Source organism: Colias eurytheme, chromosome 17 (genome assembly GCF_061535395.1).
Source record: "Colias eurytheme isolate Ceu_HAF_F1 chromosome 17, ilColEury1 Martin Lab GWU primary, whole genome shotgun sequence".
Lineage (NCBI taxonomy): Eukaryota > Metazoa > Arthropoda > Insecta > Lepidoptera > Pieridae > Colias > Colias eurytheme.
Window position 1 is genome coordinate 2,731,984 of NC_142996.1, and position 26,651 is coordinate 2,758,634.

The window sequence follows — 26,651 nt, forward strand, 5'->3', positions numbered from 1 at the left end:
TCGCATTTTTTCACTTCTTCGCCAGCTGTACATATCTATTCACTATCTGATGCAAATCCTGCGGCAGTTTGGTTCTATCCCACTTATTGCTATACGCTTGTATGGCGTCGTTGAGTTGCGAGTACAGATCTATGAGCGCCTCGAGGCCTATCGCGCGGAGGGCCTTCGCGTTTTTGTACAGAATGTTATCTAATTCAGTCTTGTTTATTTGCACTTTCTCGGATTCTGGAAGGAAAGGACACATTTTGAAAAATTTCAAAAATGGATTTTTAATAAGGTTAAAAAATGAACAAAAAATAGTCCTGATAGCAAGTTATTTTTGTGATTGATTCAAAAGTTGAAAGCAACATTTTTATTATTGTCATAACGTTTCGAATACGAGTGAAAAATGAGCAGAAAATTGTCTTGGTGGCAAGTTTTTTAGGTGAATGGTTCAAAAATTCATCTCTCTAGATAGGAGCATGATTCGATACATACCTACTGACGTTTCGTGGCCAGAATTCCTTTTCTTTGGCGACGTTTTTGTTATCTTTTCCGTTGATTTGGCAGGACTGCAAAAATAAACATAAAGTTGGTGGAGTTAATTTAACCGCCTATAACGAGGAAAGGTTTGTAATTATGTAATTATGTATGTATGGTTATATTAAGATTGCGTGTATATATTAAGACTAGCGGTCCGCCCCGGCTTCGCTCGTGGTACATATTTCGCAATAAAAGGTAGCCTATGTTCTTTCTCAGGGTCGAAAGATTATCTGTGCCAAATTTCATCAAAATACGGTCCAGTAGTTTATGCGTGAAAACCACACATACATACAAACCTTTCCTCTTTATTATATTAGTATAGATTGTCACCGGTACCTGTGCAGACGGTTGCAGTGTTGCAGTTCGTCGGTCGGTCGCCGCAGCGGCACGTCGTCGTCGGACGACGCGTCGCCGTTGGGCAGCGGGGTCGACGTGATCGGCTTGTTCTCCTTGCACTCCTCGTCCGTTATCGCACTGCTGTCCTTTACACTCTGCAATTAAAATGGTGCAAAAGGGTCAAATATAATAGTTATGTTTAAAAAGCCCTATTCCTCAGTACAGCAGTCATGAAGGAAAAAAAACAATATAATAACAAACGTATTATTCAAATTTCGTCCGTTATCGCTGCACTGCTGTCCTTTACACTCTGCAATTAAAAGGCGCAAAAGGGTCAAGTACAGCCATAAAATAGTTACGTTTAAAAAAGCCCTATTCCTCAGTAGAGCAGACATCAGAAAAAAAAACAATTTAAGTCAGAAGAACAAAAAAAAGACGGGTTGCACTCCGGGAGTGCAGCAGAAGTGAAAACGCGCGTAGTAGAGAGAGGATAGCTGTCTACTCTCCATCCGTCTTACGCTTTTTCGATCAGGTCACGTGTCCTGACGCGAGTTTAAGATTTTATACCCATTACAGAAAAAGTGCTCAACGCCGCTAAAGAAGTTTTCACTTCAAAACAATACAATAACAAACACATTATTCAAATTATTGTATTAGAGATAGATCACTTAAAAGAAATCATACTAAAATCAAAACTATATTAATGATCCAAAACTTTATTTTAAACTCACCCTCTGTGATGTCCTCTGCCGTTTGACCACCAGTCCTTTAGACCACGCGTTCATCCGCCGCCGCTTCCGCTTAGCGCTGTGATCGCTCTTTTCTCCGTTTTGCGGGGTTCGCATCGACTTGCTGTCATTTTGTGATGAGTCGAAACCTTCCGCTAGAAAATAACAAAAGCACTATTAACCTAACAGAAAGTATAATAAGAACAATAACGCTAAGATGCACGCACGCACGCATCAACACGTACGCACACAAATACGCAGGCACGCATATACGCAAGCTCACACACATGCATACACACACGCACGCATCAACACATACGTAAACACGCACGCACGCACACACGGACGCCCTTCCACACTCACACCTTCACTACTACAACTACTCACGTAAATTCGAAGCCGTATATATAAAATCAGGCAGATCATTATCAGCAGCGCCCTCTTCCTCCCTCCTCCTCGCTATTTGCCGACATTCCAACTAGAAGTCACTTCACGACCATAGTCAAGAACAACTAACAACCACGCTCCCAAACCCAATATCTAAAGCAATTTTTTCGCACATTTTCCTTCCCCCCACCCTTCCAATAATTTCTACATATTTTCCTCCAACTATAACTTACGTAAATTCGAAGCCGTATATATAAAATCAGGCACATCATTATCAGCAGCGCCCTCTTCCTCCCTCCTCCTCGCTATTATAGTCAAGAACAACTAACAACCACGCCTTCAAACTCAATATCTAAAGCAAGTTTTTCATACATGCCCCCACTAATTCCTACATTTTCTACAAATTTTCTTCCAATTTTTAACTTACGTAAATTCGAAGCGGTGTATATAAAATCAGGCAGATCATTATCAGCATTGCCTTCTTCCTCCCGTTTTCTTGCTATTTGTTGACATTCCAACTCGAAATCGCTGTCCATTTCAACGTCGATCAGCGCATACGCATGGTCCCGGAGGGAACACGCCTCGTGACGTATCTGCTTGTCTGATGACGTCCTGGCGTGGGAAATAGTAACTTCACGTGAAGGAATTAATTATATTGAAGAAATATGTATTTATTTAGCCTTGTAATTATTGTCTACTATCTGAATATGCTAGCTTCGGCAGTTTAGCTAGGTAAGTACTGAAAAGTATAGCTTATATGTACATTTAAAATATTACTACTAAAAGATAGAATTGAAGGAACATTATGAAATTCTAATATAAGTTAATGATACTAGTCCGAAAATCAATCGTTTTCATCAAGCTGCCTGAAAGAGCACTGAGCAACTTTTACATCTATGATGACCATAAAAACATTGGCAGAACTCATTGGAGAACAAAAATAAGATGCCTTATGTACAAGTTTACCATATTCTATATCCTACTACGTACTATTATAATATGTACTATGCACGATTTAATAATCCTTTACATCAATGGCCTATTTTTAGTACCGTACTAATGCAGATAATTAATCTAGTCCTGAGTCCTCCAACTAACATTATACCATTTTTTAGCAAAATTCAAAATGATATTTACTAAATAATGAATCATTTTCATTGTTATCATGCATACTACGGTCTTAAATTACACTTAATTAATATGACTCGAAATCCAAATAATTATTTTATTTAGTTATACAGTAAGTGTGTTAAAAGCGGTGAATTATTTTACACTACAAATGAAAAAAAATACATCTATAACGATATCGAAAAATGTATATACCCTCAATTCTTCTGAGACATGCAAACTCTACGGTACAAAAGGTTAGAGGAAGTTACATAATAATAATGTATATATTACAATATTTACATATCATACGATATAAGCTTGTCCATACCTACACACCCCTCTAGCCCTTTGAACGGCACCGGAAAAAATGAAAGAACACAATGTTAATAGATGCGGTGATTGTGCTGTGAAGTTAACACAAAATGTACAATCCATGTGAATAAATTTTTTATAAAAATATGTCTCTTTTCCGACTCGAAGGACCAATTTTTCAACTGGTTTTTAAGAATTTTTTAAGCTATTGCATATAGCTTCTATCGCGGGCCTTGAGCGCGGGGACCGAATCGACAAATTCCGTAACGAATAAACCTCACGCTCCCCACTCCGACGGGCGCGGAGGTGTGGCTTGAAGGCATAGCATGCAATAGCTTTACCGCGGCAGTCCCCGAGTGCCACACGTCTTTTTTTGCCTCGAAGGACCAATTATTATGTCAAGGGTTTAACTGTTTGTTATTCTTGTTATAATTTATTATGAAGACATCCCAATCAACAATGAGGGTCCCAATCAATAATTAATTGGGTCTTCTGTTTTTTTTTTATTACAAGACATTTTATTCACATGGTTATGGAAAAAAGAAACATCCATTGCTGCAGAGTTACATTTTAGTAAAATATTAAAAGATTGAGAAGAACGAAAACATAGCATTAAGAATAGTGAAGCCTTATTTAACAATCCAGCAATAGAGAACACATATACACAAAGAAATTGTTTGTATGTTTGTCTCACCTATCAGGGTTATACTCCAATGCGTTTGCGCATATCAGATCTATGTCGTCTAGGAACTCTTTGGCGCAGTTATATTTATGCATATCCACTTTTGTCATCATTGTTTCGAGATCCATTGGTTGTTTGATAATTTCTAGATAGTCTGTTACCTGAAATTAGTAGTAGTTGTTTTAGGCCAGTGGAAATTAACATTAAATTCGCAAAGCACGATGTAGTTCTGAATTTTTGGTATGTTGTTTGGATCAGTTAGGGTGATATAAATCCCAATTTGCAACTTCGAAAAAGTTGTGCTCGCTGCGCACCACGTGATAAACTGCGAAAATATTGGACTTTTTTCACTTTTTGCTCTAAAAGTCATAAACTATGCGTTTCCGACAAGTATCATTCAGTACATAAATTAAGGTTATTAAATTTGCAACAATTTAAGCCTAATTACAGCTCTCTAAACCTTATAACGACTAAACTGTGGCCATTCGAAGATGGTTCATTTTTCCCGAAATATTGAAATTTTTAGTTTTGCTCCCGTTTGAAGCAAAATATTGGCAAAAACCGCTCGTTCTATGAGAAGTTCGTATAATAAAGTTGTAGTGAATTTAATTTTCTTTCATTAGAGCATAGAACAAAGTCTGTGAGACAAAAAGTTCACACACAATATCTGAAAAACAAAAAGAAGGTAGAAATAGATTTTTAAAGAATTGAAACTGAGAGCATATAAAATCATTCTTGATAGACTGAATCAGGATGCGTGCAAGATTGACTGGAGTCTTGTGTACGATGCAAGTGACGTAAATGAAATGGTAAATGTGTTTAATTCTTTACTGGTGAATTTATATGACCATCATGCTCCTGTCAAACGGGTAAAAGTTAAACACTTACCAGCTCCATGGCTAACTGACGACATTAAATCGATAATAAATTCTAAAAATAGGGCTAAAGCAAAATTAAGATCAAACAACTCTCCTGCTAACCGGGACAAATACAATAAGATTAGGAATCACTGCAATACACTATGTAGAGATGCTCAGCGGCGCCATATCTATAATTCAGTCGAGGACGGCGACACGGCCAAGGTTTGGAAATTTCTAAAATCCTTAGGAGTTGGTAAACAACAGCAGCCTTCTCTTCCAAATAACATCAATATCGATCAGATGAACCAACATTTCACAAAAAATCTTGTTAACTTCGATTCAAATCATAAATCACAAACTTTAAATAATCTTTCTTCTTATCAAACTCCTAATTATCAACCGTTCCATTTCAGGCAATTCTCCGATTGTGATGTTAAGAAGAGCATTTCATCGATTTCTTCTAAAGCCGTTGGTGGTGATTGTATTAGCCGCAGTATGATCCTTCCTATTATTGATATCCTTACACCTGTAATAACTTTCATATTTAACTCTTCCATCTCCTCTGGCATATTTCCGGATGCCTGGAAAAATGCAGACGTTCTACCCTTACCTAAAAAAATCCATCCTGCATCCTTTTCCGATTATCGTCCAATCTCCATCCTCCCTTTCTTATCCAAAGCACTGGAACGTTTAGTCCACGAACAGTTAACCCGTTTCCTCAACAAAAACTCCATCTTAAATCCTTGTCAATCTGGCTTCCGTCCTGGGCATAGTACGGCTACTGCACTCACTAAGATCACTGACGATATTCGAGCGGGAATCGATGACAAGCAGCTCACTATTCTTACCTTACTGGATTTCAGTAACGCGTTCAACACTGTAGACTTTGATATCCTAGTGAGCTTGCTTCGCTCCATTAACATATCTCCAACGGTAATTGCGTGGTTTCAAAGTTACTTGCTGGGGCGTCAGCAACGAATCAAAGTTGATAGTACTTTCTCAACTTGGTCAAGCATCACTGCTGGCGTTCCACAAGGTGGCGTCCTTTCTCCTCTCCTCTTTTCCATATTTATTAATAATATCACTGTTTCCCTTACTTCGCTCTCACATATGTATGCAGATGATCTCCAAATCTATACTCGTTCAACTCTCGAAGATTTACCATCTGCTATTCGATTGATGAATAAGGATCTTGCCTCGATAGTAGCTTGGAGTAGATCATACGGTTTGGGAGTCAATCCATCAAAGACTCAATCTATTACATATCATCGGGAGTCCCAGTTTCATTTCGAGGATTGACTGGTCAATTCTTCCTCCTATTACTGTAGATAACACAATTATACCGGTAAGTGATTCGGTTAAAAATCTTGGTGTTATGTTTGATCGCACTTTATCTTGGCACAAACAAATTAACTGAGTAAGAAGGTATTTGCTGCATCACATTCGTTAAGACGTATTCGGAATTTCTTACCCATTCCAACAAAAATTTCTCTTGCACAGTCCCTCCTCCTTCCCATCCTCGATTATTCCGACATTTGCTATACTGACCTTACTGAATTGCAATTGGACAAACTTGAACGGCTGCAAAATGTTTGTATAAGATTCGTATTTGGCCTCCGCAAGTATGATCACGTCACAGAATACCGTATGAGGCTCAAATGGTTACCCATACGTCTACGTCGCAACATGCATGTACTTACATCTTTGTACAAAATCCTTTTCTATCCTCAAGCCCCTGTCTACCTTAAAGAAAAATTTGAATTTCGTTCGAATGTTGATTTAAATCTGCGCTGCACTGGCAATTTGCTATTGAAAATTCCTCCCCATAAATCAAAATTTTACCACAAATCCTTCCATATACAGTCGATACTTCTTTGGAACGCTCTGCCAATTGAAATCAGACGTGCGAAATCGCTGAACATATTTAAAAATTTAGTTTTCAACCATTTCTTCTCCCAAATAAATTGTTAGTATCCTTATATTTTATTTAATAATTGTATTGTATAGGTATATATATTATGTATTGTATGTATTGTATATTATGTGTACGTATATATGTATATGTATATAATGTATAAGTAGGTATTCTTAAATTATATTTATTACATATTATTATGTATGTATTTATAATATAAGTAGTTGTATGGTTTAAATATATCGTAATTCATTTTCATTGCTGCACCACCTATTGTTTTCACCTCTTTCTTATAATTAAAAATCCTACCCATAGGTTGCCTGGTAGAAATCGCTTAGTAGCGATAAGGCCGCCTTTTTAGCTTTATAATCATATTGTCTGTTTCTTTTTTTACGTGTATTTACATGGTGCTGAATAAAGTGTATTTATTATTATTATGTTTCTCTGTTCCATAATACTCGGGTACCACCAGAAGGACGGTACCCGGATCTTTGGAAGGCTTACGTGGGGACACGGATCCAACACGCAGAGGCCCTTTCGAGAATTTTACTGTGTTATGGGACACCAGCCGCAGCCTGCCCATGACTGCACTATTAGAGATACAGCCCTGGGCAGTCCACGGCCGATGTAGGACTATTGCAGGGTTATTATTATCATAAAAAGGATAATACTTTTTCATTTGCAGGATAGGTAATTAACAAAATTACAAAATTTGGGAAAGTAGGAAAAAAGATTATATGCAAATAATAAACTGCGAAAATTTTGGACTTTTTTCACTTTTTGCTCTAAAAGTCATAAACTATGCGTTTCCGACAAGTATAATTCAGTACATAAATTAAGGTTATTAAATTTGCAACAATTTAAGCCTAACCGCAGCTCTCTAAACCTTATAACAACTAGGCTGTGGCCTTTCAAAGATAGTCAGTTTTTCCCGAAAATTTCAAATTTTTAGTTTTGCTCCCGTTTGAACCAAAATATTGGCAAAAACCGCTCGTTTTATGAGAAAGTCGTATAATAAAGTTGTAGTGCATTTAATTTTCTTTCATTAGAGCATAGAACAAAGTCTGTGAGACAAATAGTTCACTCACAATATCTGAAAAACAAAAAGAAGGTAGAAATAGATTTTTAAAGAATTGAAACTGAGGGCATATAAAATCATAAAAAGGATAATACTTTTTCATTTTCAGGATAGGTAATTAACAAAATTAAATTAAATGCACTACAACTTTATTATACGACTTTCTCATAGAACGAGCGGTTTTTGCCAATATTTTGCTTCAAACGTGAGCAAAACTAAAAATTTCAATATTTCGGGAAAAATGAACCATCTTCGAATGGCCACAGTTTAGTCGTTATAAGGTTTAGAGAGCTTTAATTAGGCTTAAATTGTTGCAAATTTAATAACCTTAATTTATGTACTGAATGATACTTGTCGGAAACGCATAGTTTATGACTTTTAGAGCAAAAAGGGGAAAAAAGCCCAAAATTTTCGCAGTTTATCACGTGGTGCGCAGCGAGCACAACTTTTTCGAAGTTGCAAATTGGGATTTACATCACCCTAACTGATCCAAACAACGTACCAAAAATTCAGAACTACATCGTGCTTTGCGAATTTAGGGTTTTTTAGTGTCGATTTCTACTGGCCTATTTTAATTAAAGGTATCAAGATCATCATCAAGCATTTAAATTACTAATAAAATTAATTATAACGTTTTGTACAAAATAACATCATTGTTATTTATATGTACTAATTAATAAAACGAATCAATTCAACACATTTTAACGAATGTTACCATCGCAAAATATGAATCAATCACTAAATATAATTTTCATGTTGAAATATAATTAATGACCGGTTTCTTTAGTGTATTGTCTATTATAATTATCGTTTTCACAATGACTATTATTGTCGAGCCAATTTAATAGGCAACATTTGACGTCTATCAATTTTATCTTCATAGGGTGGTAACCTGCTTAAAAACATCGATTAAAGTGAATTAATCGATACGGACTTGAAACATTTGTTAATCGAACTTGAAACACATGTCAATAATTTATGATGATTTTTATTCCCAAGTAATCAATGCATTCGATTCTAGATGTCAGATTTCGATTTTTAGAGTAACGTCTCTGGTATTTAAAAAGAAAAAAGGCTTATTGACACAAAATTGTAGCAACGTCAGTTCTTTAAATCAGAAATTGTTTATTATGTTTAGAATGGTTTATCAGTAAAATCAAATCCTAAAATTACTTGTATCGGTCATTATTATTATAAATATGTTATCGTAATTGAAAAAAGTTAAGCAAATGTGCAGTTCTAACAAAACGAAATATCATATTATTCTATGTCGTCGTTACTAGGTTACGTTGTTGAATTTTGTTGAACTGTCAAATGTTGCCTATTAAAATGGCTCTACTATAGATCTAAATATCACAACCATCTAGTAACATCAAAAATCAATGAACACACCTCTTCCAAATCCACAGGCTTAGTGAACTTATAGAACCGTCTATTAGAAGCTAGTTTCCTACAAATGTCCCGCAGGAATATCCTCAATTCACGCAACTTGTAGTCTTCCTTCCGCTTCCGTCGCGCTATCTCTTCTTCGCTCTCTCTTGGCGGGGGAGGGAGCGGTGCTGTTGAAAAAGAGATTTTTTTTAAAACTACCCACACAAATTTTATAAAGGAGAAAGACTATTGTGTGTACCCAATATATTAACACAGAAACAAAGTTACCAATGCTGCAATTTATTTTAATAGTATAGGCTACATTATTACTTAGTTTTGAAAGTTTTTGTATTGGTTCAACTTAAACTTATGATAGGTCACTTCACACTAGGTCACAAACTAATGGTAGCCACCTTAGATCATTAAGTAATGGATAACACACGCAGGCGTTTCCCCTTTTGCCGAGGTATAAGATTATTCGAATCGAAAAATCTTATGCTTTCATAAAAACTACTTGCGTAATCGATTACGAACACTCTGCGTATTCGTAAAACATCGAAAGGACGTCTGCGAGTGCTCCGCTAAAAATGCCGTTTTGCACTGTCAAGTCTTGCAGAAGCAATTCAAACATGTCGAATATTAAAAAAAATGGAATAACCTTTCATTTGTGTATATTTTTTTATTTTTTTAACGTACATTTCTAATTAAATGCAATTTCTAATAATCGTCGATGTATCGTTTAGCGATATGATCAAGACAAATAATCGAGTCATGTGTGTACTCGATCATTGATGCGGCCTCACGAGACTATCATGGAAAGAAAATATACAAATTTAATCTTTATGAACTAAGAGATAAAGTTGAATTTAAAACGCGATATTGAACCGCATTCCCCACGAGACTATAAAGCGATGTAGCGAGACTATCTTGAAGAGAAAATATACAAATTTAATCTTTACGAACTAAGCGATAAAGTTGAATTTAGAACGCGATATTGAACCGCACTCCCCACGAGACTATAAAGTGATGTAGCGAGACTATCTTGAAGAGAAATTCAAATTTAATCTTTATGAACTTAGTGATAGAGTTGAATTTAAAAACTCGTCGCTTAAAAGGTCGATAATTTTTACGACTTTCTTAGTGACGGACTGCTTTTAACTTGAACGTCGATAAAAAAATATTTTTCTAAGTATAATTTGAAATGAGATGAGAATTAATCTTTATTATATTAAAATTTTACACAACTGCATAAAAAGGAGTATAATGTTTATTTTGTAAGTCTTGTATATATTTATTAAAATTTACGCTCGGTTACTTTTAACTGGCAGAACATTTTAATGATACGGAACCCTTCGTGCGCGAGTCCGACTCGCATTTAGCCGTTTTTTTTGTAATGTTAATCTTGTAACCTTTCTATTATGTAATCTATACTAATATTATAAAGCTGAAGAGTTTGTTTGTTTGAACGCGCTATTCTCGGGAATTACTGGTCCGATTTGAAAAATTCTTTCGGTGTTAGATAGCCCATTTATCGAGGAAGGTATATATTATCACGCTACGACCAACAGGAGTGGAGCCACGGGGGTGAAACCGCGCGGAGCAGCTACTTTATTTATATGTATGTACGAATATTGCGTATATTTCAGATTTACAAAAAATCCTGCTTTAAGGCTAAGGTGGATTGAATGCTGTGGGAGAAAATCAGAATGGACACCTCGGTACAGAAATAATAAAAATTTCTGGACCGATATTTATTTTATTGAATATAATATGTGATGTGTTGAATAAATACATATTCAAATACAAATAAAATGGCGTTTTATTGTTTTTTCGTATGCATATAATAATGATGAAAACGTTACAAATGACCTGTGTAGTATTTTTTATGAATATAAAATTAATGTTATTTCTAATTTCAACAAAATTATTATTTTTGTAATATCGATATGGTTACATCCCTTTAGAGCGATTGTATTATTACGTATATGTATAGAGATTTTTCTGTGTAATCGATGTATGTGTGCAAAAACATGCTATCTGTCCATTTTGTAATAGTTTGAGTTTGTAAAGACACAAATTATTTTTGTGAATGTGTGATTGTGTTTCAAAGTGTGAGTTACCCTCCCCGCACCAAAACCGGCAGAAAGTTTAGTTAGAACATTTGCCAGCGTGCTCCATCCATTACTTAATGATCTAAGGTAGCCACTGATAAAATTAGAATTAAATCAAAATAAAAAATGTATCAACAAAATACTTCTTTTGTGTTTCCCTTGTGTTAAAATACATAATTAGATATTTACCACAGGTTCAGTAAACAGTTTCTACAGAAAAGAGCCGGAAATAAACTTCGTAGTTATTCTTTTAAAATCTTGTAAAAAAAAACAAAATATGAAACTCACCTCTAGGTAACGGAGGCGGTGGTTCATTATTCTCAATGATGGGAGGTTCGAGGGGAGCTTCTGTTAAAATTGGCTTCAGAAAGTTGATCACCTCCGTTGCATTTGGCTCTCTTACTCGGTATATACAGTCTTTGTAGTCGGGGAATATTTCGCGGAGCTGTAATAAACGTTACAATTTGGAAGAACATACATAATAATGGTAAACAGATAACAATATAATGATTGGAAGAATGAAATAGCGAGTGTTTATTTTTGGAGTGAAACTTCTTTCTCGGGGTTGTAAAAAAATGTTACATTTTTTCGTTACGCGTGACATTTTTTCATTACGCGCCATCTTTTTCTTATCCCTACCACGCGTGATTCGACGTATTTCTGAAAAGTTGCATATAGTAAATTATTTTTTGAAAAATAAGGTCATAAATAAGTTTCACTTCTTACGTGTGTACACTAGTACACGCACACATGTTTATTTAATTTTAAGCTAGTTTGCTTCTCGGATATGGTAGGTGAATTTTTGTTTTTTTTTTTTTATATGCAGTTATGTTTCTTCTTAAAAATAAATGTTTTCTTTCAGTAAAATTTCTACTATTTAAAATACTTTTCCTCCAGTGTCCATATCCACTCTATATAGTAACCTCATCGGGCACTTCACACGGGGCGTTTGCTAGTAATATAGTGCGTGGGCCGGCTGCTCTAGCTTTCCACAACTGCATCAGTAGAGAAGCCTCGAGACCACGTAGAGCCTCCCATATAACACTCTACATACGTGCTCTATATAGAGTACACTAACCCATAGAAATCTAAATAACAAGGCAATAGAAGTGGTAAGCGCGCGTGACATTGTCGCCGCTCAGGTGGTTACCATGCCACAAGTCTGTTCGTCGCTTGGTGGTCGCTTGTTCAGTTGTTCCTGACACGTGCGTGAGTAAACATGGTGTGTTACAGCATTTCCCAGTGCGGAAATTCTTCCATATATTGTAATTATACTAATAAAGGAATAAAATTTCACCGGTAAGTACTTTTGTTTATAAATATTGCCGTTTTTCCTTAAAATTATAGAATATTTACAAGTATTACGAGAGTCACCATAGTAATCGAAATAACAATGAATGACACAGTCGTCCATTCTTATTATCACGTTTAACACAAATTTGAACCTTATTTCTATGAGTTTATGTTCAAAGTTATATCTATTGAAAATTGACAACCTCTGTTGTAGAAAAGCCGAATTTTTGCGTATTGGAGCAAAAAAAAACAAAACGTCTCATATACTTAGGGATGTTATTCTAAAATAAACCGTAAATTCGTGCGTTAGGATACATATTAAAAAGCTTAATTTAATATTTAAGTTAGTTTTCACTAAAATCAAGCTGTCCTATAAAAGGCATAGTTTACTTGTGTGTACTGTTTAGTTTAGACAGCGGTTTTCATACGAATTATGACATTATAGCACTTCTATGTGTCTTGTTATTTAGATTTCTATGACACTAACCTCATCGGGCACTTCACACGGGGCAGTGGCTAGTAGCAAAGTGCGTGGGCCGGCTGCTCTAGCTTTCCACAACTGCATTAATAGAGAAGCCCCGGGACCACGTAGAGCCTCCCATACAGCGGTCACACCACGTAAGTATAGAACGCACCCACGGTCTGCCCGACGGCACTCGGAGAACAACTGTAGAATAAATTACATGTTAATTTTAATATTAATTTCATTGCAGGCTACATTAAAACGCCGATAAATATTTAAAACATTTTTTAATTGATTTTGATTATAAAAATGAATGACCTCTCAATTTCCTTTTTGAGAATGTATTTCTTAAAAATAAGAGTAATTAAAAAAAATATTTTTTCCAAGTGCCCAATAATTTGTTAAGTTAATTTTTAGTTTTATAACATTCAAATACTAGAAAATAAGAAAAGTTTAAGTTGCTTACCGATATAAGCGCCTGCTCCTGCGTGAAAGCGAGGGCTGAATGCAACGTGGCCATGCTAAGTTCCTTCACCGTAAAGTTCTCGAGCTCCGCGAGTAACGCCGGGGCCAAGTGTGTGTCTGCGCACTCACCCGTGATCAATAGCACTGGGGGCGACGCTGTTTCTTTTATGCTGGAAAAATATCAAAATAAATAGTTTAATTAGGCCTTAGTTAATCAGACAGAAGTTTTTCATGAGTCTGAAAAAAAAACACATTTAATGAGGATACTATTTACTTGGCTAAATTTCGCATTGAAAAATTTATTATCAAAACTGAAATCTGCTTAAAATTCTACTGACTATTTATTGAAGTGAAACTTCTTTATCGGGGTTGGACAAAAATTTAGTGTAACATTTTTGCGTTACGCCGTACGCGTGACATTTTTGCGTTACGCCGTACGCGTGACATTTTTGTGTTACGCCATACTCGTGACATTTTTAAGGTCATAAAGAAGTTTCACTTCTTACGTGTGTACTCTAGTACACGCATACATTTTTTTTTTGATATATCAATTTCGTGCAAGACGTAAAGAGTGAGTAAACAGTGACTCGGCAACAAGAGGCCATGCAGTTACTGGACAGCTGTAAGCGGAGTGGATAGCTAGCCGAATCGCTAATAACGCAGACGGTAACGCAGCAAGCCGGCAACACCGCACCCATATACCATCTAGCCGGCCGGCAACGTCGCGCACACGTTCCCCGACGAGTACAATATGGGGTTCTTCAAGCGTAGAGTGAACAGGTATCTTCTAGGGAAGCGCGTACCATCTTAGACCACATCTCAGCTTAACATCAGGCGAGATTGTGGTCAAACGCTTCCCTATCTATACTATATATATGTATATCCATACTAATATTATAAATGCGAAAGTAACTCTGTCTGTCTGTGTTACTCAATCACGCCTTAACTACTGAACCAATTTGCATAAAATTTGGTATAGAGATATTTTTATACCCGAGAAAGGACATAGGCTACTTTTTACCCCGGGAAATATGATACGTTTTATCCCGGAAATCCCACGGAAGCGGGAACTATGCGGGTTTTTCTTTGACTGCGCGGGCGAAGCTGCGGGTGGAAAGCTAGTATATACATATATATATATATATATATATATATATATATACTAGCTTTCCACCCGCGGCATCGCCCGCGCAGTCAAAGCATAGTTCCCGTTCCCGTGGGATTTCCGGGATAAAACCTATCCTATGTCCTTTCTCGGGTATCAAAATATCTCTATACCAAATTTCATGCAAATTGGTTCAGTAGTTAAGGCGTGATTGAGTAACAGACAGACAGACAGACAGAGTTACTTTCGCATTTATAATATTAGTACGGATTTATATTAAAGACCGATTTCGATAATTCTTTTTTTATTATATTCCTTGAAGTACGAGGATGGTTCTTATGTAGAGAAAACGTAAATATGTACCACGGGCGAAGCCCCCCAGCTTCGCCCGTGGACCGCTAGTCGACAATAAATCTTGATTATTAACGTTGAGCATGTTTGATATTTTGGAATGGTATCCGTCTTACGCTTTTTCGATCAGGTCACGACGCGAGTTTAAGATTTTATACCCATTACAGAAAAAGTGCTCAACGCCGCTAAAGAAGTTTTCACTTCAAAGAAACCGTACCTGGTGGCGCTGAGCAGCGTGGCCGGCAGCGACGCGGCAACCGCGCGCACCTGCGCGGCGAGCAGCGGCCGGCAGAAGTGCGGCAACCGTTGCGCGGCCGCCGGCGCAGCGCGGGCCCCCGCCGCTACTAGACCCTCCATAGCTGTTTCCAAGTCCGTCTGGGTAACTTCCACCTGCGAAATAGTATTGTGAAAGTTAAATAATTAATTAAATAAACATTCTCACTTCAATTATTTGTGTCCCTTTTCACTACTATTCAATTATACTGCATAATGATACAACTAACTGTGATTAACGTAATATTTATATTTTTAAAGAGATACACAAGACATGATTGAATAGATTCACAAATAATAACATTAATCCATCAGTCCTCGGAATCACAGACACAATAGAAAATCTATTGTGTCGCGCCCCGATCGGGCCTTACGGTGGTCAATGGGTTAAATATAAATAAGGCCTTTTTAATAAACACAATAAACGAAGTAATACTATTTTACAATTTAAAATTTACTTACATTTCTCGGGTCTATCATAAGGGCGTGTTCACTCTCATAGACTTGCGGATAAACTCTTCTCAACGCTTTAAGTACGGCCTCTGAACATAACGCCTTCAAGTCCGATCCTGAAACGAAAATGGTCAATTTATAAAACTAGTTGTTCAAAAAAAATGTTGAGAAATGGGGCATTACTCGTTTTTTTTATTTGATGACCCGAGACATAACCTATCATAATGAAATAATTTAAATCACTAAATCCGTTTCTTTCTACCGAGTTTCGACGGTATATAAAACTAGAAAATAGCAACGATACACCGCAGAAATAAGCACAGACTAAAGAAAACTAAATATTAGGTATTTTTTTCAACTTTTTACACTCACCGCCATAACCACTGCTAACATCAGCTATATAGTTCAGCGTATCTTTGCTAGGTTGATGAGTCCAGTCCTTAGTATATATTATGTTCAATATATCTCGTCTAGCAGCAGCATTCAGTAAATTTTACTTAAAACATTACGACTCACCGCCATACCACTGCTAACATCAGCTTTATAGTTCGTATCTTCTTCGCTAGGTCGTGGAGTCCAGTCCTTAGTGTATATGTCCAATATATCTCGTCTAGCCGCAGCAATTTTTGATAACTAGACTTAACTAACATACCTATAACTTTACGACTCACCGCCATAACCACTGCTAACATCAGCTATATATAGTTCAGCGTATCTTCGCTTGGCCGTGGAGTCCAGTCCTTAATGTATATATGCAGTATATCTCGTCTAGCCGCAGCATTCGAGTCAAAGGAGAATGGGCAAATTGGGCCTGAAACTTGGGCTAAGACCAATACACACGAAATATTGTTTTTGTGCTAGATCATTACACACACTTTACGAAAAAAATAAAATAAAAAAATAAATCAACCGGGTTCTTGTACAGTCAAGGCAAAAAGTTTTATTTATTTCGCTCTTATTTTGCGCACAACGGTGTTTTTAATTCGAGTGAAGTAAATATAAATCTAAATGTCACTGGAGTGACTGAGTTTAACCACAAAAAAACGTCTAACTACGTTGAATTATAATAAACACGGTATAGGTACCTGTTACAAAACATAATATTAGTGTAGGTATTTCGGTTATTAGAAGGCTTAAGATTAGTACGTATTTGTAAGTGAAAGTGAATTGGAGTAACATAAAGATATTATCATTGTCTTATAACAGTTATTTACTGCAAAAAATATTTTACACAAAGAAATAAAACTTGATGTGACTGTACAAAAACCCGGTTGATTATTTTTTTATATATATTTTTCCCGTTATCTATGTGTTATGATCTATTATAAAAACAATATCTCATGTGTATTGGTCCAACTCAAGGGTTCAGGCCCAACTTCCATAGTAAAATGCCCATTCTCCTTTAATCTAAAGTAACATACCTAAAAATTTGCCACTTACCTCCATAACCACTGCTAACATCAGCTATATAGTTCAGCGTATCTTCGCTCGGTCGTGGAGTCCAGTCCTTAGTGTATATGTCCAGTATATCTCGTCTAGCCGCAGCGTTCGGTGGAGGGAAGTGCAGTTCTCTATCGAACCTGCCGGCTCTACGAAGCGCGGGGTCCACTGCGTCTAGACGGTTCGTGGCTCCTATTACTACCACTTCGCCCCTGTAATACATTGATTGTGTTAGGATTTAATTTTAATTATTTTATTTTGTTGAAATTTTTTTGAGCACTTAAACAAACGAAAAATATCTTACATGGAATAAGAATACTTGTGATAGCATAGAAAAGCCACCCCTAAGACTGCTATGCAGTATGCAACCTTCCATTTAGACTGATAGACACTTTAAACATAATATATTAAATGTATATGTAGTGTTATTACAATATTAAAGCTACAATTACAAGCATGTCATAAATTTTTATCCCCACATTTGTATATTTAACACTTTTAACAAATCCTGCGATTTTAAGTTGTAACGAATTTCAATCATTTTTTTGCACTCTAATTCCATATTATTCATTAAATTGTATCGATTTAACAATCAAACGATTATAAACATGTCTCACCTCTCACAAACGCCATCCATTTCGGCCAAGAGCGTGCCGACCACACTAGTATGCACTTGTTCCTGTCGCACGCTCCGCACCGGCGCGAGCGCATCTATCTCGTCGAAGAATATTATGGACGGCTTCATTTTATTCGCCTGTGGATTGGGGGAAAATTTGTAATAATGTTTGGGGTATGATTTAAACTAAAATTGTTATTATGAACTTATAAAAAAGCACAAATTAAACGAATATAATCATTTTTCAGAAATTTCAGTCCTGTTTTCTTAAACTGTATACCGTTTGAATTTATAACATTTTAACAACAGCATAATATAGATAATTAACTTTTACGTAGTTGATAAAAACTTAATATGTATTCAAATTCAAAATTTTATTCAAGATTGCAAATTCTTGACATGTAATTCATATCAAATTGATTTATTCTTCTGATATATCAAAAAAATACCTGTTGAAAAAGCAGCTTCAAGTGCCTTTCACTTTCCCCGACCCATTTCTTCAAGCAGTCCGCCCCCTTTCTCATAAAGAAGGCCACTTTTCTCCCCCCAACCAAACTGCATTCGTTAGCCAAAGCTCTGGCCAATAACGTCTTCCCAGTTCCCGGAGGTCCGTGGAACAAAACTCCCTTCGCTGGTCGAGTTTTGAACTTTTGAAAGAGTTCTGGATACATGAGGGGAAATAAGACCATTTCTCGGAGACATTTTATGTGCTCTTCTAGACCTCCCACCTGAAAGTTCACGATTATATTGTAGTTTAAGAAGACATAAATGATCAAGCTTAACCTATAGTTGCAAAAAACATTCTTTTCTATTTGTGTAATAACAACATTATTGTGTAAAACATAATATCACGAATCTATATAGCTCTAAGTAGTTTTATAATGTGGCTTTTTTGTAGTTTACACTTTGCAATTTTGAAGACGCAATGCTTTTTCTTGTAAACATTAATGTCTTTGTCTCGACTAATATCATAATTTGATACTTTGATGTTGTTAAAAATATCAGAAATATTTGCAAATATTACCGATGAAAATCGCACACTGCCATCTACTTCTATTGGTTGTATATCGCGCAGTGCTCTGTCAGTCTTCTTATCGTCAGTTGATCTCGACTTTTGTCTAAAATAATAATACATTTTAAAGAACCGATTGAATTTTACATGCGATTTTCAATTCAAAAAATAAATATCTTTTATTCTCCTGAAACACAACAGCAAACAATTAAAGATTGAAACACACTCAATAATTGTAAAAATAAAATAAAATCGCATGTAAAATTCATTCTGTTTATAATCATGTTATTACACTTTTATTTTACGTTATACACATCAAAAATATTTTGTCAATTTTTTTCTAGTTTTTTGTAAAAAAATTAGCATCGTAATATATAATAAATAATTCTTACCTGCCCTTAGTCTTATTCTTCATGGAAACATTGAGATCTTCTTCGGTATCCGAACTCGTACTACTGCTACTGCTTCCACTTGATGGAGATTGAGCTGAAATTTGTATACTCATATAACTTTTATTCGAAAAAAACCTCCAAAATTACTTTGTCATTCTTTATATCAATGACTATACGAAATATTAAATCGTAATATAATATTTCGCTCCCAAGCAGTGGGTAAAACTAAAATCCATGAATTTCTATACGAACATAATTTAAATTTCATTGCATATTACTATTGAAAACAATTGATTATGATACGCACAACACATACGTCCTCACTACTTTGCAATTCTACTAATGTTAGGTGTAATTGCAACTATTAAATATGAATTTGAAATTGAAAATATGTAAGAAAAGATGTCTGACGTACAATTTATTCTGAGATGTGATGAAAAGTGATGGAAATATCGTAAAATAAATACAGAAAAATGAACCAATGAATAGGTTTTTTTATGTTTTAACCAAATAATACTAAAAGATAAAAGAAAGATCGCAGCCAAAACTTCTATATGAGTTACATACCAATTTTAGATAACTAAAATGAACTGAGGTGTACTACTTACATCGAATCGTTTTCCTACGTAATAATTTTGGTTTTCGTTCTCTTAAACTATATGGTTTCTTCCTAATCGTAAATGTGTTACCTGAAATCAATATAAATCACGTAAGTATAAAATTATATCTATGTTCTTCTGTCTAAAAAAACGCATATAAAACTTATTTTGATTTGATGACTATGGATCCCATTTTGATTTAATAATTTTAAACCTAAATCCTGCACCTAGTTTTTAAAAAAAAAATATACTGAGACGTTAAGGCTATAGATGTTTAAGTCACAAAAAAATCCAATGAAAAGTCCACAAAACATCGCCCACGTTTCTGCCGGACATTTTAAAATTACACTTTCACCAACACTATGACCTATCCACTACAGAAAAAACTAAGATATCTCTGTGTGACTAAACTAAAACTAAAAAAATTGGTTGTCTGTAAAGTCTGTTTACTGACGATAGTTGAACGTGACAACGTCCGATTGTGCTTCATTGTCGCTCGTTCCGCGCTCTCGCTTGCACTTCAAGCCTTACATGGAACGCCTCAGAGCGAGGTAACGCCGCATGAGTCATGTTTTTTCGTGCGTGCAGCCGGCTCTATCGAATTATAAGACGTTGTCACGTCAAAAATCTCGATGTAAACCTCGTCCGCGCGTCTGTCGTGGTGCGATCTGCACGAAGGCCGGCTTGGCAGCGTACGGTTCGAGCGACGCTGCCGGACCATTATCTCACTACACTCGATACAACACAATTAAAAAAATATACTCTCAAACCCTCCAACTCAATCACATCAACGCTACATCAAATAAAAACAGCATAAAATGTTAAAAAAATATCCTCAAAATTTATCGCACGCCTGGTGAACACTAAAAATACACTTTCACCAACACCTAACCACTACACTTAAACAAAATTGTTTGTTTGTAAAGTAGGTCGATACGAGATGTTTACGTGATAACGTCTTATTGGTGGCAGCGCTCGAGATGAGACGGTGGATCGGTCCGTCTCTCTCGTTATACCTGCGAACGCGCTCGTGAGGTTTTGGTGTGACACAAGTTTCTGAACACGTCACCCGACTAAAACGATTTTAAAAACGTTATCACGTCAAAAATATCTCCATAGATCTCGCACCTCGTCCGCGCGTCTGTCGCGGCGCGATCTGCACAAAGGCCGGTTTTGCGGCGCGCGTGCGGTTCGAACGACGAGGCCGTAGTGTTATCTCGCTGCATTCTGATAATGATGATTCGGATGCTGTGGATAAAATATATTTAATTCAGATAATTGTTAATAAATATTAAACAAGTATTAAATAATTTTTTACGTATCTGGCTTAAAAATGAATAATTGATAATCGTTATTGACGCATTTTATCGCATAATTTCACTAGCTCTTACTAGCGGCGTCGTACACGTGGCCAAAGGAAATTTCAATGGAAGAAACTCCCGCGTTAGATGTGCTGAAGGACTACTTGAAGTCTTCAAGCTAATCTCTAGGTGTAATGATATAAATTATGATTGAATATTTGCTGAACACAAGTTGCTGTCCAACTATCAATTTTTGCTTACCAATTACATATTTCTGCTCACAAATATACGAATACTTTGCTATCCGATTAAATAACACCCATTTTTTTTTTAACTTAAAAAAAATTTCGTTGATCTCACCTGACTCCTGGTGGCTATCTTCTTTTTTCTGTCGTCTTCTGCCTCTACCACGAGTACTTCGAACCGGTCTCTGATTGCTTGAACAGAAAAATAATCTAATTTCAATCCCATCACACATTAGTCCATAACTTTCAAAAAGTATACTTAACGCAAAGTTTGCGTTTTACATCAATTTGCAGAAACATGCCCTTTTTTCCCATAATAACTTGATTAAAATACCACATTTCTGTTTCGCCCATAGTAAATTGACTTATCTATTGTTATTTTCTGAAATTTTATCCTAGCATTAAATATATAATATAGAGATCACTCTTTAGTGATAAGGCCGCCCTCTGTGCTAGTTTAGCTATAAGTTTTAGTAAGTAATTTGTATTATTAACTAGCATAGTAAAGTGTTATAAATAAATAAAAATAAATATAGCACTATCTACCTTTCGCTATCTTCATTATTTTCATTTTCCTGTTCCTTGTCATCTTTAGCTTCCTCATCCTTGACTTGTGACTCGCTGGTATCCATCTTCTCGTCTTGTGTCTTTGGCGCTTCTGCTGGCTTCTTTTCAATTACTGTCTCGTTGTTTTCGTTGTCTGAATCTGACTCTGATGCATCCTGTTAATATAGTGCTTAGCTTTTAGAAGGACCTTGATGTTAATTCTTGAAAGAAATCAGGTGCAAATCGACATCAGGTGGATTTTTCGGAAGTACGCTAATCTTTTACAATATTATAAAGCTGAAGAGTTTGCTTATTTGAACGCGCTAATGTCAGGAACTACTGGTCCGATTTGAAAAAAAATTCGGTGTTAGATAGCCCATTTATCGAGGAAGGCTATAGGCTATATATCATCACGCTAAGACCAACCAAGGAGCGGAGAACTGCGGGTTAAAGCGCGGGGCACAGCTAGTAGGAAATAATATTCATGATTGTTGACTGTGACCAATATTTCGTGACAGTGAGGAATTTTTTTTTTCTGAATGAGTGATTTTAGTGCTTGAGCGTAACATATTGTTAATAATAAGAAATGGCATACCTTAATAATTTTAAATCTAGCAGAAGTTCTTCTCTGCCTAGATAATTGTGTATCTTCATCTGTATTCTGTGGTAGGCTGTTTCTGGCTGACTGTTGCTGTAAATTTTATTAAATAAACCTTTAAGAATGTGATCATTAAAAAAGAAATCTCCATTGAAATAAGGCAAGTTATAAGAGAAGTCTTTAGAGTTTCCATCCTTTTTTTGACACTTAATCAGGCCCAAAAACATATTTTTTTATTTCAAACTAGCAAACTCGGCGAAATCCGTTTCGCCACCAGAGACACCTTTTCTTTGCTATAAACCTCACGGAGCCTGAGACCTTTCCAACGAATGCAAAACCGTGGAAATCGGTTCGTGCGTTCTGGAGTTATAGCGTCAGGAAGGAAAACCCGACTTATTTTTATATAGTAGATTAAAAAAGCCATACTTACAATCTTCTTATTATTAACCCTAGCTTCATCTCCCGAAGTGAATTCATCCGACGAGCTTGAACCTTGGAATCCATACAGATCTGGGTACCCTTTGACTTTCAACTCATTAGTAATCCAGCTTTCGTTGAAGTTGTGATGCAGTAGCTTACGCTTGCGGCAACTGCGCCTTACATCTGTAATATCTTTTATTGGATAAATTTGCTATTGAAATGTAACAGAAAACATGTTTTAATCAGTTGAATTGTTCTGTTAGTGCCTTTAAATTAATTGTTGATGGTGACAAGCCTGGGAATTTTGTGGTTGATAACAACTTTACTCAACAATATATTTTTTTAATATTTCAATATTAATAGATATGAAATCATAATCAGATGAATATTATGTAATAGTCCCTAAAGAGGATCTCATAAATTGTAAAGTTTTGTTAATGGAAAATATTGTTTCAAAGAGGAACAAGTAAATTGCAAAAAAAAGACCATTTTGTTCACAAAGGTATTGTTAATTCATAAATTATAAAAAAATAGATAATGTAGATAACTTACTCTGTTGTATTGGTTTATCTTCACTATCTTCCATATAATTCTTCCTTGGACCACGGCTCCTACGAATTGTCATGCTCCTATTTGTTGAATCATTGTCGTCCGCAAAAAATACTCTCACTTGACGGGATCTATAAACAACAATATAAAATAAAACAATAAATTTTACAAAAAAGATGTGTGGCACTCGGGGACTGCCGCGGTAAAGCTATTGCATGCTATGCCTTCAAGCCACACCTCCGCGCCCGTCGGAGTGGGGAGCGTGAGGTTTTTCGTTACGCAATTTCTGGATTCGGTCCCCGCGCCCTAGGCCCGCGATAGAAGCTATGCAATAGCTTAAATATAATAATTTGGGCAAACAATTAAACCAGTAAAAACACGAAGAGGAAATACACTATATTCACCTATAATTATTTCAATCAATTCACAAAAATTTTATACATGAATTTGTAAATTGATCCAAATACACCAAACTTATCAGTTTAAAGTATTGAAAAATCTTTATTAATAATAAATTAAAACAATTAAATCTTCATACCTTCTTGAATATTTTTCAGGTTCTGTATCACTTTCCGGAAACATGATGCGAGGCATCTTGATAGATCTTAATCTGCTCCGATTGTCTATAAATAAAAATTGAAAAGTGTAACAGTGACAACATAAAAAACTCTACATAGTCTTATGAAGCAGAAAATATTGCATTGTGTATTGTTCATAGAGTACTGGTATACAACCCATCAATGCTGTATTCTTTACTAGTCTAAAAGTTCTTTACAAGACCACCAATGTTAATTGATAATATTATTATGTTATTGTTCTGATGGTAAAAATTTTAAATCTATATACATATAATAAATCTGTAGAAGGGTCAATTCTGTACATTGAAAATATTGAAAAAATAAATAGCAGGGGGTGTTACTGGATCGATATCAAACCCAAATATGTGATTAAAAAAAATTTTGTCTGTCTGTCTGTCTGTCTGTATGTGAAGACATCACGTGAAAACTAACGGTTCAATTTCAATGAAACTTGGTATAATTATACCTTATTATCCTGGGCGTAAAATAGGATACTATTTATCCTGGAAAAATATGTAGAAAAAAAATTATCTTAATTTTTCAGTTTTATCCATAGTCGTTGTTCTGTAGAACCGCGAACACACGTTGCGTATTATTATAATTAGGCCTAGCCGTATTTGGGTCCAATAGATATTAATAAGATGTCATTGTCAGAGTTAATGGAGAAATATACCATCCACGCGAAGACCGACATCCGCGCGGACGGAGTCGCGGGTGGAAGCTATCATAAATAAAAATATATACAATATGAATACAAGTTTTTTTAGTTTATATCTTGCAATAGCAAGTGCAACACAATTGTAGTGCAAAAGTTCTATTACCATATTCTATTATGGTTTCTAGTGGAAATCCTTACTTTTGTATTTTAAATCTAAGTTCATGTAGTTCCAGTATGGAATATATAACAAAAGTTCTCTCAAATTGATGCTTTTTATCATAAAAGAATTAAGAAACATTGAGTATTTTAACTTACATCTTGTTGGCCAGCGCTGTATTTTTCTTTTAACTTTAAACTGGCTACTTCTCAATTCTCTTTGAGACCAATTGGAGGCCTGTAATTGTTATAATGTTATTATACACTATTCTTAAAATATAACTATTGTAAAATAAAATGAATGCATAACACTACATCAAAATGGAAGTAGCAGCAATATAATATACTGAAGGGTGCTAAGGTTGAGGAAAACTATTTTTACTTCATGCTGCAACAGTCAACAACATTTAAGTTATGTAAAACATCTGACAGCAAATAGCAAGTCATACAATTGTATTAAACACCTATAGAATCAAATACTAACAATGAAGCAAAACTTCATATAAGACAAAACCTGTTTTATCTTGCATTGGAAACGACAAAGCTCATGCAACGTCGTGCATAACAAAAGTACCTATAGAAGGAAATGAGGACAGGAAGTAGTCATAAAAAAGGCATTTCGTAACAAGCAAAGATGCAAATCCCATGCATTAAGATCCTTGCATCGCTGGGAATTCATCACCTTTTCATCAGAAACACTCCCAGCTTCATTCGGTGAGTAATTTCCATCGTCAACGTCCCCATTCTCTCCGTTACTACGTCTGGTTTTCACCATTGCAAAACGCGATTTTTGCACGAAATATCACTATACAGTGACACTTGACTTTTACCTAGATCTCAATAATGTGTACAAGAGCTCTATACAATTACAACAAGTTATAATCAATCACTGAATAGAGACTAACACGACAAAGATTGCACGTTATCTTCCGCACATGTCGTTAGGCAGCGCCATGTTCAAAGAGTAACTAGAATCTGTGTTCACAATGAAAAGTCAAAAATATATTACTATGTTTGAATAAGTATCACAACATCGCTTACCTCAATTTATATAGGATTTCTGTTACAAATTCTAATTACGAGTGACTAACTATCTAACTCATTGATCGACGACGAGATCGCAACGAATCAGGCTAGCATTGTTTTTATTGACAACTGTCAAAAATTCCCGCAATTTTGACACTTTTCGACAGAATCGGATAACTTTTTTTTTTTTTAATCGGATAACTTCTATTAAAATTGAGATAATTTATTTTTAAATATTTTTATTACGTTCATACACCCACCATCACAGCCCACCATCTTTCCACCATATACCCAATTATTTTTTCTAATTAAGAAAGAAAGAAATTTAAGGTTAGTTAAATTTTTTCTGCACTTTTCTCAATAGCGAAATATATATTTCTTTGTCATTCTAATAATTAATTATAAAACTTCCATTTGCATTTAAAAATTTTCTGCAATATTGTAATCTAATACATATTATAAAAATAAATTAATGTTTTGAAAATAGACAATTTATCTTCGTCGTCGTCACAGAGTTGTCGAGATGAATCTGCTATCTAGTAAGATACTAAAGACAGTTCTTGCAGAAGTTTACTTGCAGATGGAAACGCGGCCCAAGCGCAAGAAACGTCTGAATAGTCTGTCTGACAGCAGCTTGCAAGTATACTTGCTGAGGGGCAGATGTAATCAACTTCATGATGTTCACCAATATCTCATTCTG

The 26,651-nt window shown here is 35.5% G+C and overlaps 1 protein-coding gene across 1 annotated transcript; it reads right to left on the reverse strand.

The window, feature by feature from the left end:
• Positions 1–25,932, reverse strand: LOC149901064 (ATPase family AAA domain-containing protein 2-like). Its single transcript, XM_090111955.1, has 28 exons — positions 25,608–25,932; positions 25,085–25,163; positions 24,072–24,156; positions 23,537–23,664; positions 22,995–23,167; positions 22,562–22,657; positions 21,967–22,142; positions 21,536–21,612; positions 21,003–21,122; positions 19,884–19,964; positions 19,276–19,369; positions 18,896–18,989; positions 18,321–18,599; positions 17,873–18,009; positions 17,256–17,467; positions 15,825–15,931; positions 15,307–15,479; positions 13,635–13,803; positions 13,193–13,372; positions 11,701–11,857; positions 9,323–9,489; positions 4,090–4,238; positions 3,412–3,429; positions 2,401–2,585; positions 1,590–1,741; positions 859–1,013; positions 478–551; positions 1–225 (listed from the first exon to the last, which is right to left on the reverse strand). The coding sequence occupies exons 1-28, from the start codon at positions 25,698–25,700 to the stop codon at positions 11–13; spliced, it is 3,825 nt and encodes a 1,274-aa protein (XP_089968081.1). The 5' UTR covers positions 25,701–25,932; the 3' UTR covers positions 1–10.
• Positions 25,933–26,651: the final 719 nt, after the last annotated feature.